The sequence below is a fragment of the Neophocaena asiaeorientalis genome, unplaced genomic scaffold (assembly GCF_003031525.2).
Source record: "Neophocaena asiaeorientalis asiaeorientalis breed wild unplaced genomic scaffold, Neophocaena_asiaeorientalis_V1.1 scaffold110, whole genome shotgun sequence".
In the NCBI taxonomy this organism is placed as follows: Eukaryota; Metazoa; Chordata; class Mammalia; order Artiodactyla; family Phocoenidae; genus Neophocaena; species Neophocaena asiaeorientalis.
The window spans coordinates 1,130,621-1,145,327 of NW_020175053.1; the positions used below are offsets into that span (position 1 = coordinate 1,130,621).

The following is a 14,707-nucleotide window of genomic DNA, read 5'->3' on the forward strand; positions in this document are numbered from 1 at the left end:
TGCATCAGGTCAGGCTCACAGCAACTCCTGGAGGAAAGTCGACCATTTAGCCAAGACTAAGAGAATCACTTCTTTTTTCAAAGATACTCCAAGAGCATTTGTCCAGATATGTGTCTTACTTACATAGTTTTGTGGCCATAAAAAAATGTATGCCCCCTATAAAAAAAACTCATAATAATTTTACACTTAAAAGTTGAGGGACAGAGTTTCCCAATTTTAAGATCTTTCAAATTAAGAGTTTCAACGGGCTTTCACCTCACTTATGGAAGTATAAATATGCACTACTTTTTTTTTTTTTTTTGCAGTACGCGGGCCTCTCACTGTTGTGGCCTCTCCTGTTGCGGAGCACAGGCTCCAGATGCGCAGGCCCAGCGGTCATGGCTCACGGGCCCAGCCGCTCCGCGGCACGTGGGATCTTCCCGGACCGGGTCACGAACCCGTGTGCCCTGAATCGGCAGGTGGACTCTCAACCACTGCACCACCAGGGAAGCCCAATACTTTTGAATAGTTTCCAAGACAAACTGATTGTCATCCAAGAAGATGAAAATGAGCAGCTGAATTACACAAAACCTTTGCATAATTGATGGATGATGCTGATACAAAAAGTATCAGGATTTAGTAAGTTTGGTCAACAATCATTTCCTACGGTTTATCCTGTAATTTTGGGGACATATCTTTTATTTTTTCATTCTTTTACATTTTATTCTTTATGTTTTAACATCTTTATTGGAGTATAATTGCTTTACAATGGTGTGCTAGTTGCTGCTGTACAACAAAGTGAATCAGCTATACACACACATATATCCCCATACCCCCTCCCTCTTGCGTCTCCCTCCATTTTTTTTAGATTCCATATATGTGTTAGCACACAGTATTTGTTTTTCTCTTTCTGACTTACTTCACTCTGTACGACAGACTCTAGGTCCATCCACCTCACTACAAACAACTCAGTTTTGTTTCTTTTTATGGCTGAGTAATATTCCATTGTATATATGTGCCACATCTTCTTTATCCATTCCTCTGTCAATGGACACTTAGGTTGCTTCCGTGTCCTGGCTATTGTACATAGTGCTGCAATGAACATTCTGAGACATGACTCTTTTCAAATCATGGTTTTCTCAGGGTATATGCCCAGTAGTGGGACTGCTGGGTCGTATGGTAGTTCTATTTTTAGTTTTTTAAGGAACCTCCATACTGTCTTCCATAGTGGCTGTATCAATTTACATTCCCACCAACAGTGCAAGAGAGTTCCCTTTTCTCCACACCCTCTCCAGCATTTATTGTGTGTAGACATTTTTATCTTTTTAAGCCAGGCCTAGGGTGACTGACTGTCCCAGTTTGCCTGGGACTGATCCGGTCACAGCACTGAAGTCCCATAACTGGAGGACCCTTCAGTCCTAGACAAACCAAGAGGGTTGGTCATCTAAGCTATGACAGCCATTAAAGCTAAACCTAAAAAGTAGACTTCAGATAACAGGAACACAAGGCTTTAAAACAAGGTTTCAAAAAATTAATATTTTAATGAGAGCAAACCAGTTTTTAACTGTTAATCACTACTAATTTCATTTTTCTATTGTACTTTTCGTTTCTTTTTTAGTCTACGGCTTTAAGGTAAAAAATACAATTTGTATAGTAGTAAATCATATAATTTTCCAGTAAACAAATAATACATATATATCCAGATACGTGACTGAAGTTTCTTTATTGATGAGGTGAACAAACCAACAAGTCTGAAGATGACTGCGTCAGGCTGCCATTTGTTTATACAGTCATATAGAATTGATTATGATAGATTCCTTGAGATGCCTTAGTTTATACGTATAGTTTATTTTATTTTTTGAGTTCACATTGTTCAAGGTAAAAATAAATAGAGAAACAATTAATACAGTGAAAACTCCCTTCCCACCCCGACCCATTCTCCCCCATCTGGCCTAAGTATAGTACCTCCACCCAGAAATCTTCGTTACTAGATTCTGAAATATCCTTGCAAAGTTTCCTTTACAAAAAAAGAGAATATATTTTCTTGTTCTTGTGCACAAAGATAGCACTGTTTTCTACCTTTCTTTTCACTTAAAATACCCTGGAGGTCTTTATCAGGTTGTAAGAGCACACTCCTTCTTTTTGCAGTTACCTGAATGGATACCTCATGATTTATTTAACTGATTCCATGTTTATGGATGTCCAGGTTGTCTCAAATCTTTTTTCCAATCACATAACACTGTGGTGGAAAACCAGTACACAGAGCGTTTTGCATATGTGCCAGGATATGTACAGAATGACTTCCCAGAAGTGGACCGGCCGGGTCAAACCAGACTTGTGTTTTCCTGCCAGGTCTGGCTCCCAGCAAGCCCCACTCAACAGCCCCACAGCCTCGGATCAGGCCCGTCTTCCCAGAGCCTTGCCCACAGGGTGTGATAGCAAAGTTTTGCATTTTTGCCAAGATGATGATGAAAAAAATAATATCTCGCTATCGTTTTATTTGCGTTTGTTCCATTATGAAGAAGCTGAAGACTGTATATTTAAAAGCCATTGTATTTCCTTTTCTGTGAAATATCTCTTTACATCTGTGGCCCATTTTTTTCTGTTGGAATGACTACTCATCTTTTGGTCTGGATAAATTAGGAAGATTAGTCCTTTGTCTACAATATGAGAGGCATTATTTATTTTTTCCTGGTTAGTCATTTCTCTTTTTCACTTCTTTCTTACAGTATTTTTAATATGCAAGGATTTTTGTTGTTTATTTTGAGAAATAAAATTATCAAACTTTTCTTTTATGGCTGCTATTGTTGAGATCCTTCTCTACTCCCACATCATAAAAACCTTCTTCTTTGTTTATGTCTTTTACACTTATGGTTTATTTCTTACACTTAAATCTTTGACAAATTTGAATTTGTGCCGGGACATGGTGTGAAGTTGAGACACACTATTTTTACCCAGGTGGCTTGTCACCTGTCCCAAGATGACCTATGGGATGGTCTCCCTCCTCCCATCAGTCTAAGACCTGTGTCCTATACACTAAACCCCCAGGTGCATTTGCCTCTTCTGTTTCTTTAGTTTAGCTGTCTATCCAAGTACCAGAGCCACGATGCTTTACTTATTACAGCCTGATGTTTTGATATGCTTCCTGGGCTACTTTGTGTTTTAACCACAGTAAGAGGTCCTATTCTGTACAAGTCTTAGAGTCAGACAGCTGAGGGTTTACACCCCTGCTTCTCCCCTCACCAGCTGTGTGACCCTGGGCAAGTGATTTAACCTCTCTGAGTTTTGGTTTCCTAAATTGTGACTTGGAGGTAATGATATCTTGTTGACTGAATTGCTTTGAGGAATAGAGACACACGGGTAGAGCCACATGCCACATGCAGACGCTCTGTTAATGGCAGCTATCATAGGTGTTTTGCCAGATTTCAAAATGTCAAGAGTGTATCAAGACTTAATCAAAATTAAGTTATCTTCTATTTGTTTTCTAACTGAAAAAGTGTATCTTGGATGAACAAGATCTCGGATGGAAGAAGAATCCTGAGGGAGGAGTAAAGAGGAATCTTAAAACCCTGAGTTAATTACTTATTTAAAGAATATTTATTGGGCAATTAATGCGCGAGGAACAGTGCTGGGTTTTAGGGAACAAATGGAATGCAATGTCCAGGGTTTGTGCACCGGCTGCCCTTCACTGGTCAGGTGTCTGCCAGCTGTTCTTGGCGGATGGAGGACAAAGTGAAGGCTGGGTGTCCCCGCCGTCCCCTCCTCCCCATCCCACTGTGCAGGGCCCGTCCTCCACACAGCTCGCTTGCACCGGCCTCCACCCCTGCACAGACATCACCCTGCTCTCCAGGGCTTCCACCCCGCCCCCCGCCTGCCTCGCTCAGCCCCTGGCATCCAGGTCACTCAGTCTCACACACGACGACCAATGGACCCACGTCTCCCTCCATCAAGTTACAGACGTGCAGATCCCAAGTCCACTGTACGGCTTCATCTGGATGCCCTACAGGCTCCTGAAACTCAGCCAGCACAAAATTAGTTCCTCATCTTCACTCTAATGCTCTTGCATCCCCTGTTCAGAGTCCCCAGAACTCACTCTGCGGCTTCTGGGACCCACGCCTCGGCCACGCTGTCCGTCCCGCTCTCCCTCCCAGCCCCAGGGAAATCACCTCACGGTGGGCAGGATCCCCAGATGACCCCAAGGAGCCACCCCCAAGTCCCCTCCTCATCACTTGCTTCTAGACCACAGAAAATGGCAGAGGTGATGGGATGGTCACCCCCTCGATTGCATTACAACATATGACTCCCCTCAGCTGAATGGAGGAGAGTCTCCGGCTGGCCTGAAAAAAGCAGGCTGCCTTGTTGTGAGAGGACCACATGGCAAGGAACTGTGGGTCTCCCCGGAGCTGAGGCTGGCCTCTGCGTGATAGTCGGCAAGAAGGCAGGAACCTCAGTCCTACAACTACAAGGAACTGAATTTTGCCGACAACCATCTGAGCTTGGAAGAGGCCACAGAGCTTCAAAAGGAACTCAGTCCAACCGTTTGATTTTACCCTTTGAGCCCCTGAGCAGAGAACCTATTTAAGCCATGCCTGGACATCTGACCTACAGGCAGTGTGAGGTTAACAGTCAATGTGTTGTAATAAGCCACTAAGCTTGTGGTGATTTGTTATCATCAATAGAAAGCTAACATGTGCCTATTTCTCCCCCGGGAAGCTTTCTCTGATCCTACTTCCTCTTCTCTGCTTCCCACCTCACCCATGCTAAGTCAGGTAACCTTCTGAAGCTTGGAAATATCCTGTATAAATCTCTAATACTGGGCCTACCACACTGTAAGACCAGCTTCTCTCTTACTGGTCTCATCTGCATTGCTGAGCTTCCTGAAGGCAGACAGGGTCTTAACCATCTTTCCTCCCCAGAGCATAGCCTGGCCCCTCGTCCAGCTTAACAAATACTTGCTGACTGAAGGCATGAATGCAAGGTTCAAGAATGGGACTTTTGTGCCTAGCAGATTTCATGTCCAAAGTTATCATGGATATATCTCTGTGCAAGTAATACAGTTGCATCCTTACAAAACGTACTACAACCCAGTGCTCCTCAAACTTTAACATGCATGGGAATCATCTGGGAAGCCTGTTAAAATGCACATCTGGATTCCGTGGGTCTGGGGAGGGCCTAAGAGCACGAGTTTCCAACAAGCCCCCAGCTGATGCCGCTGCTGAAGGTCTGTGGACCACACAAGGCGCTGCAAGTCCACGGTCACAGGGCAGGGGAGACGGGGAGGCAGTAACCCAATCCTATCTACCTCTGCTCCACTGCATGTGAGATGATGAACTGAATCAGGTCTAATTTTCCACGGCAGCTCTTCACCCCAGCTCCATCCCTCTTTACCCACTCAATGCACAGGAAATTTATGTGATTCAAAACAAGGCAGGTCTCTTCTCATAAATGTTCTACTGCAAAACTGAAATGGTAACAAGAAACGGGGTTGGCTATGTGAGCACAACAGCTACTGAAGCATTTCTATAATCACTGTATCATTCAAATATAAAAAGAAATGTACAATATGCTGTCTGTCAGTGGATTAGAATGTTTGGTTCACACTTCTTTATTTGCTACTGAAATTCTACCTAGATAGAAAAAACATATTCCTCACAAAAATAACATTACCTTTCGCTTCAAAGTTAAATTACTCAAGCTCCTGATGTCCATATGTTTTTTAAGATGGAGTAAGGTTATAGATATGTAGACATACACATGAAAGATCATGATTTCGTATTACAGAATAAATTTACATTTCTCTTACGATATACTGACCTCATTTTTAGGACATTTTTTTTGCAAACAAAAAATGATTTAATATCATATAATAGGGCAGAAAAAAAATGCTGAATTGGGGGTCAGGTAACCTAAGGCCAAATCCCAACCCCACCTAGTTACCCAAAGAGCTAGGTAACTGGGAACAAATGACACGTATTCCCTGGATCTGATTTCTTTTGTCTGTAAAATAAGGGGATTGGACTAAATGTTCTCCAAAGCTCCTGCTAGCTTTAACATTCTTTGAGTCTGTCTGGGTTAATTAATTATTTCCTAAAGGTAGTAAATCCACACTGCTATTAATGAATAGAGTTAATCTTTTTAAAAAAGGAAAAATGAGCACTTTTCCTTATCCTTTCAAACAGAACACTTCAGGAAATCAGGATGAATTGAGAAAAACAAAACCATTACTATGCCTTCTCAGGTTTCAAATTTTAGTTCTGAAAACCGAAAATAAAGCTCTAAGAAAAAAAAAAGAACACTGCTCTGAAAAAGGGGAGATAATAGTTTAAGGAACATAAAATAAGTCTTTGCTGTGGTACATTTCCATTAGCCAACTCAAATCCATCGTTCTGGAAGAGAGGATTATGAGCTGGGAAAATAACCAAAAAGGCTTGACATTCTGTTCCTTCCTGATGGCCCTGGATGCGTCATATACTTTTACTACACGTTACAGTCATGTTTTCTAATTAATCAGTGCCTACTGTTCCAGGTCTGAGAATTCCAATCAAGGAAGCAAAGCAAAAGGGTTTTAACCCACTGATTTGTGTTTGGCAACTTCAGGTCATCACCGTGGAACCATCAGATGACACCCCTTCCTTTCGCGCACTGTCAGGTCCTTGAGCACAGGACGTTCAAGCACCCTGCTGCTCCTCTTCCACAAGAATGAAGGGTGATGCCTACTGGTTTCTGGAACTATAGAAAACACTAAAATCCTATACAGTATCTCCAGTAATAAACTACTATTTGAATTTCACCTGCTGTGGTCAAGTCTACTTTTCAAAATTCTCTTTTGCTCTGATCCCACGTGGGACGCAAACTGAAGATAACTGAAATTAACCTTTCAGATAAAAATACAGGACGGGATGGTTTCCCATTGCTGTACTGGAATTGTGATGCAGACACAGAGGCAAATGCCCTCATCTTGTTCAAATACCCCGAATGGAATCTCTCTTTCGTAATTGTACTCATCACGATTTTTATTTTCTGTATTTTGTGACTGACATTTGGGGGCCTTGTGGACTGGGGAGGGACTGTCCCTCTCAGTGTGCACCAATTCCTGGAGACAGCAAACAACTAGCCTGGGGTCATGCCTCCTGAGTCCACTCCCCTTTCCTTACCAGCTCCTGCAGTCTGGGACACTATCCACTTGCCCTAAGCCAACCCTGGGCCAGGAACTGGACGATCAGAGACAGCCCGGTAGCCAGAGACCACCAAAATGATCCAAACTAGCCAATCCTGAACCTGCTTAGCCTGCTCACCTTGCCTTCCCCATTCATTTCCGAGAAAACCACAATAAAGGCTCCTGCCCCTGTTTTCCCCTCGCCCCTGCTGCCCCCCGACCGACTCTGGTGCTTCCCCACAGGGCCCTGTCTGGTGTGATGTGCCCCCACCTCTTTCTTGGGAAATGTGAATCACAGACTATCCTTTTCAATGGCAATCGTCTCGATCCATTTACCTGGCTAAATGTGAATAAAAACAAAAACTCAGGTATATTTTCAAACAGTATTTGTTAAGATTTATACCCCAAAAAAGGGGAAAACATCTAAAACACTTTTATTAACATCTCCTTTCTGCAGTTCCTCCACATATAAATGGATTCTACTCGCTGATACAAGCTGCTATCAGTTGTGCGTGGGGCAACAAAAGGATTTAAAAAGTCAGATACTACTGAAAAAATAAGACAATGAAATAATCCTACCCTAAACATTTTTTCGATGTCTACTTAAGGATATTATAAGAAAAAGACTGCCCTGCACTCCACCCCAGCTGCAGCCAACCCGGGCTCCCTCCCGTCGGTATGTCAAGTCCAGTGGCCCCAACATCAAGACCGTCTGAACTTGGCCACCCACATGCACCCCACTCACCTTACTATCTCACTGTGTACCAAAACTTAGACTTATTGAAATTAAAAGGCCCTTAAAAATCTTCTAATCCAAGACTTTTGTTCTAGAGACAAAGAAACTGAGCGTCAGCCTGGCGAAGGGCTTATCCTTGGTCACAGAGCTACTTACCACCACAGCCAAAGACCGAAATCCAAATACCCTGACTCGCCATCCCAGCACTCACCCTACAAAACTGCTCAGTCAGAAAAGTCATTACAGCCACTATAATCCCGCCAGATGTCACACAGGTCGTCGCATCTGCTTCCAGTCCCCTACCCAGGCTCCTGCTGCTTCCTTGGTCAGACAGTCCCTGCTATGACCCTTCAACTTCCTTCTCTCTCAAGGTTAGCTGCCTACCGAACACCCAGGTTTTAAGTAAATAATTTGTATTCCCTCATTTTGCATTTTGCCAGGTTGTATTTAAGAGCCATGTGTTATAACAGCATTACATGTGCATTAGATATTTTTATTTTTAAATAAACTAAATAAAGCATTAAAGATGGACATCTTAGATATTCTTCATCCTTCAAGGTCCCACTCTGCCCCCAGTGATCCTACCTTTCTCTGAAGGCTACATGAACCTTAGATCTTAGTCACACTGCATTACTCGGCCTAAGTTAGTTCTCTTTTATTCAGCAATACTCTAAGATGCTTAAGAATAAATAATGCCTCATATTCCTATTTCTCAAAGTTCATAACTCATGAATTAGGTACAGGTTCACAGATTTTTAAGAGCTGCAGAGGGAGAGGAAGAATGGGCACTAACATTTATTCAGCTTCAGGTATTTTATATACACAACTAGATAACATGTACTTTATTCTTGTATAGTCAAACAAAATCTCCTTTTTTCATCTGAGAAAATTTTTATGAAGGGAATTTGAAACTGTACAGCCTACATATGGTTTGGGGTTTTATCCCCAGAACACCCACGTACACACCAAACATCCATGAAACCACGCTGAAAACGATGCTTCGCTTCCCCAGTTACCATGTGGCCACACTTTGCCAGCAGTCCTAGGGGTGGGGGGTGGCCAAGGCTACCAAGGCACCCGCGTGACACTCATCTCTGTGTGGGATGTTGTGAAAAGCATGATGTGAGAAGGAGCCCCAGGGGCGGTGGAAGCCCTCTCTTCAAGTCTGCGGCAGCACCACCTACCAGACCAGCAGGCAAGTCATCCACACGGCAGAACTGAGCACACGGGACGTAAGACGTGAGATGGAGCCTAAGGAGTGGAGGCACCGTCACGGGTGGTGTCAGAGTGTAACCTGGGGCGCCCTCTTTGCAGGACGACGTGAAAGGCGAATCAAAAGTTTATAGGCACGAACTTTTTAGGACAAGATTCTACTGGTGAGATTTTGCCTGTGAGTCAATTGCAAAAGTATACCAAGATATATGAATAAGAACACTGGATGTAACTTGGTGCGTAAAGACAAAAAATAAAAATCACCTAAATGTTTACAGCAGGGCACTGTTTCAATAAGTTATGGTACATTCACAGAGTGGAATACGATGCGCCACTGAAAACAATGAGATTTGTATCTCCAAGATATACATGCTTAAGTGCAAAAACGCAAAGTACAGGATGATAGCCAGAGTGTAAGCCCATCTGGGCTATGCATATGTATGTATTATGTATATATGTGTACATGCATAAAGGATTTGGGTTTCTTAGCTTTCCTTTTTGTTTTTTTGTTTTGTTTGTTGATCCCTATATAGATACACAAGAAAGTGTAAACAGTGGTCACACCTTTATGAAAAGACTGGGGTAGTTTAGCAGGTGTGGGGAGAATTTACTCAGTAAAGAATTTACTTCTTATTTCAATACCTGTCTGTCCCACGTGGTCTTTTTTAACCATGTGTCTGCATACTGAAAAATATAAATAAATATTTTGAAATTCTACATTGAAATATTAGTCTAGGAAGACATTCATTGACAGATATTAATATCAGCATCTAAAAATTATTACATCTCCTGACATTACTGTCTCAAAAGCAGATGTTTAGAAAGCACCCAACTGTCATTAGTTTGATGTTTTATGTTCTTAACCTGCCAATGCTATTTTGCTTGGCTGGCTGGAAATGTCACTTTAAAACAAGAAGGGTAACATAGAAAGTAAAGGATGTTATTGATATTTCAAGCAAAATTCAAACATGATTTCAGTGACTGAACCCCTTTCCCTCCACGGTGAATGCAGCCACAGATGTGACCCTGCTTTGTGAATTAAACCATTCAACTTAACGAATGAAAATGGACACTAGCAATGAGCCCCAAACGGACATGGCAATGTGGAATTCACCCCAAATGCACATCTTTCCCCTGATCTTCTGTGAATATCCTTTAAAATAATTTTATGTTCTAAACACCTCAGACCTCAGATGAGTAATATGGCCCTCGGAAATATCATTTTCTTACTATTGATCAAAGAAGTCCATTTGCATGGAGATGTTATTAAACACCAGGAACATCATTCAACAGATATTTTCGGAAATCCAGCTATGCAAGGTGCCAAGCTCAAACAGCACCTGAGTAGTAAGTGCTGAGCACCCCTGGGGTTCACAAAACCAATAACCCCAGTGCGGGATGGAAATAATGGTAAAAGCACCCGCATTAAATTGGAAACCAAGTTGGGCTTTAGGAGAAAACTGGGATTTGTGCCAATACAGTTGAGATAGCAGGTTAAATATTCATGTTGAAGGGCAAGGTAACAAGAACTAAGACGGGGCAGTAACAATTTTAGCAGCTTAAAGGGAAATGATACTGAGAAAAAGTAGAAAATATATTTAGATAGGAGAAGTGGTCTCAAATTTTACACTAAAATATTTTTAAAATATGCAGCAGACAATATTGATTAGCTCTAGCACGATTAGCAGGTAAGATGTGTCCAACTTTTTCCCTGGGACAATGTTTCTCAAATATGGCCGTGTATCAGAACTGCCTGGAGGGCTTGGTAAAATACAGACCACTGAACCCCACCCCCAGAGCATCTGGTCAGCAGGTCTACAGTGGGACCAAAGAAGCCACATTTCTAACAAACTCCCAGGCAATGCTGACACTGCTGGTCCAGAGACCACAGCAGGAGAACCACTGTCCAAGAATAACTTTAAACACATCAAGTACCCTATTCTCCTCAGAAGACATGACACAGCAAACCTAAAATGCTGAGAAGAACAGCATCCTCACATAACTCAAGACAGGTGCAGGCCTTCCCAAGTCTGATCCAAGCAACCTCGTAGACAGCTAGTTCTCTGGGATACACTTAGACCACTCGGCGCTCACGGTACCGGTCCCGTCTGGACCTCAAGGGGAACAGGACCTCAGCCCCCACGTTAACCACTCCCCTTCCCAGTGGCGCTGAGGCTGAGGAAACAGCTCTCTAGCTTGACGCGGGCCTATATGTAACATCTTAAAACCAGCCTCAGACCAGATCATCGCTGGACACTTCTCATTTAATGCCTGGAGGTCATGGAGTCACACCAACCTGGCATCGAACCAAAGAATGTAAGTATGACACTGTGTCACTTCACCACTGCATAATGTGTAAATGCACAACTACAACCCACATGAAGACACCAAAACCCACACCCAAATAAATGACGAGAGCCCCTGAGAATGCTCTAATGGCCTACCATCCCCAAAACCATCACCACGGAGGAGGTCTCCTGGTCACTTCTGCCCACCCTGACATTTGTAGGAGTACAAGAAGTTGTCATAAGGAAACAGCACAGAAAACTAGAGGCATGATGCAATGTATGCCCTCTAGTTGTCAAGATGTTACTGTGACATATTTTTCAGATGTAATTAACATTTAAACAGTAGAATCTGAGAAAAGCAGGTTACACTCCACGGTGAGGTGGACCTCATCCAATCAGCTGAAGGCCCTACAAGAAAAAAGACTGACCTTCCCCTGAAGAACAGGGAATCTGCCTCCAGATGGCCTTTGGACTCAAGACTGTAACATCAACTCTTTTCTGGGTCTCCAGACTGCCACTAGTCAGTCCCCATCACTGCATGAGTCAATTCCTTAAAATAGGGCTTCCCTGGTGGCACAGTGATTGAGAGTCAGCCTGCCAGTGCAGGGGACATGGTTCGAGCCCTGTTCCTGGGGGATCCCACATGCCGCAGAGCAACTAAGCCTGTGAGCCACAACTACTGAGCCCACGCGCCACATCTACTGAAGCCCGTGCGCTCTAGAGCCTGTGCTCTGCAACAAGTGAAGCCACCACAATGAGATGGCCACGCACCGCAACAAGGAGTGGCCCCTGGTCGCCGCAGCTAGAGAAAGCCCGTGCGCAGCAACAAAGGCCCAACATGACCAAAAGTAATAAATAAATCAAAATAAATAAATTTATCTTTTAAAATTCCTTAAAATACATCTCTCTCTACAAATATACATATAATTCATCATTATCAAGTAGGGACAGAGATTGTGACAGGGCTGTCAACTACTCTTATTGGTTCTGATCCTCTGGAGAGCCCTGACAAACACAACCCCTACAGTTAGTTCACAAACTCTGTCCCTTACTTGATAATCATCAATTACCTCCATCTTTTTAAAAGAAAAGGCCTCCTTTCACCTTTAATATGAAGATTATCATTTTTTTCGGCTGCACGGCGTGACTTATGGGATCTTAGTTCCCCGGCCAGGGATTGAACCCGGGCCCTCGGCAGTGAAAGCACCAAGTCCTAACCACTGGACCGCCAGGGAATTCCCAAGATTACCTTCTAAAATGTACCAGAGTCAATGACACATATATTCTATACCACTCTACATCAAACTCAACCAGAAGCAACCGGTTTTGAGCGACTGAAAAAAACACCTCTGCTGCCACTGTAGCAGATGTACAATTACACTGTGAATTCCCACAATGAGCACAAACTGCAGGAAGGGCCCAGGAACCGACAACTTACCAAGCATCCATCCTGATGCAAACGCTCCTTGGAATCCATACTGAGCTTCCTCTTCCTGTTGGGCTGTTTCATTGCCACTTCAGCACTCCTTAGCAGTGTTTTTCTGCAAAATAGTGCCACAGAAAGAGTGATGGGGTTTTTTTCTCCTTTAGAATTACAAAAACAAACAAACAAAAATAACCATGCTTTCAATTATACCTCTTATAATTGGTTGCCATCAATACCCTGATAAATAAGCTGACACAAAAATTTCACTGTTGATTTTATAGCCCCTAGTACAATACTAAATTAATGGGGAAAAGAGATAAGTTTTCCACCTCATCTAGAATACGTGTCACAAAAAATAGATATTATTCCTTTGGTCCTCCCTCTCACGAAATTTTGGTTTTGCTTAGCTGAACTAACCAGTTAGGATTCACTGCAATTTTCCTATACGGCTTCTATACTCACATGGTCTGAGTCTCCACAAGTGTCAAGGCAGAGGTGTTCTAGGTATGAGGTCCTAGTCACACAAGGCGTAGCAGGGCAATCTGCAACAGAGAAGAAAACTTTTCACCAATCCAATTTATCATGACCATCCTTTGGTACATCAGTAAGTAGTAGGCATTCTTTAATAAGTTTCTTGGAATTAGTTTTTTTGATAGAGCGATTAACCACACTGGAGAACCAACCACTAGTATTATATAAGTCCCACTGGAGCTATAATTCAGAAGGTCATTCTCTTTGAATAATTTTAACTACAATTTACCTGTAAGTTTTTAAAAGTTCAATGGACTCAAATCACCTGTACTCCCCAGTGTTTTAGAATCACATATCCAACTTCCTATTTGATATGTCCCCCTGTACAGTGACCCTAAAAACTACAAACAGCACATTCACCACTGAGCATGTCACTGCCCCTCTCACGGCCACCCAGTTCCACTTGCTCTCCATATTTGCACTATTGATGCAAGTGGCCACATCCACCCCTTACAGTTGCTCAGACTGTGCACTGCACAAGAGCACCGAGCCAAGGGGCCAGTGGAAGCTGAAACCCACCCTGGGCTCTGCACACACGCCATTCCTCCTGCCACAGGCTTTCCATCCGCCAGGAAGAAAATGTACCTTTTTCTAATTCAAACAAAGAGACCCCTTTTGGGCTAATGGCAGCCCTGACATTGCCAGAGATGGAGGAGCTGTTGCCATCGCTTCAGCCTTTCCATCCCAGCCCACACTCTCACCAGCTTTGGTGGGTGTTTAGTCTACTCAGAGTGTCTGGAATCCGTCTTCCCCCTCCACTCCTAACTCTGACCCCCTCCGGTCTCGTGCCCCACGACGTCCGCTGGAACATGATGTGCCCGTGGCTTCGCAGCCCCACACTTTTGCTGGTCCCTCAACCTCAGAACCGCCCCTCCTTTGTCAACCTCTCTAACTCTCACTCATGCTGCACGACTCCACTGAAAAGACTTCCCATCCCTGAGAAAAGCCTTCCTCGCTCACCTCCTGCCTCCAACAGACCAGATGCGTCTCTCCTCACATGCAGCATACCTGTCCTTGCCCCTGCCACAGTATTCAACACTTAACATGTCATGTTTTTCATTTTCAGATGTGTCTCCCCTTTCGAGGCTGTAGGCATCCTGATGACCAGGTCTGTGGATGCCTGATCCCTACTTTCCACTCTCCACGGTGCCACCTCCCAGCAGACTCTCAACCTGCCCTGAACTGCATACGCACATCTCTGAATCACAGAGAAGCCTTGAGTCCAGTGGATATTAGTTCTCGACCATACGATACCCCTGTTAGAATGCTGTATGACTGGGGTGAGCATGTTCTCAAACTCCGTAACTCCCTTCTCTTTCTCCTCCGTATACCAAAACAAAACAAACAAAAAAAAAAACCACAAACAAACAAAAAACACT

The 14,707-nt window shown here is 43.4% G+C and overlaps 1 protein-coding gene across 1 annotated transcript in view; it reads right to left on the reverse strand.

The window, feature by feature from the left end:
• L3MBTL4 (L3MBTL histone methyl-lysine binding protein 4) overlaps window positions 1–14,345 on the reverse strand; it is a 297,887-nt gene extending 283,542 nt beyond the window's left edge. Inside the window, exons 1-3 of the mRNA XM_024763900.1 lie at window positions 14,289–14,345; window positions 13,260–13,339; window positions 12,810–12,912 (exon numbers count right to left, since the gene is read on the reverse strand). Coding sequence (XP_024619668.1) covers window positions 12,810–12,881 — 72 coding nt within the window. The 5' untranslated portion in view covers window positions 12,882–12,912; window positions 13,260–13,339; window positions 14,289–14,345. The remainder of the gene's footprint in view (window positions 1–12,809; window positions 12,913–13,259; window positions 13,340–14,288) is intronic.
• Window positions 14,346–14,707: the final 362 nt, after the last annotated feature.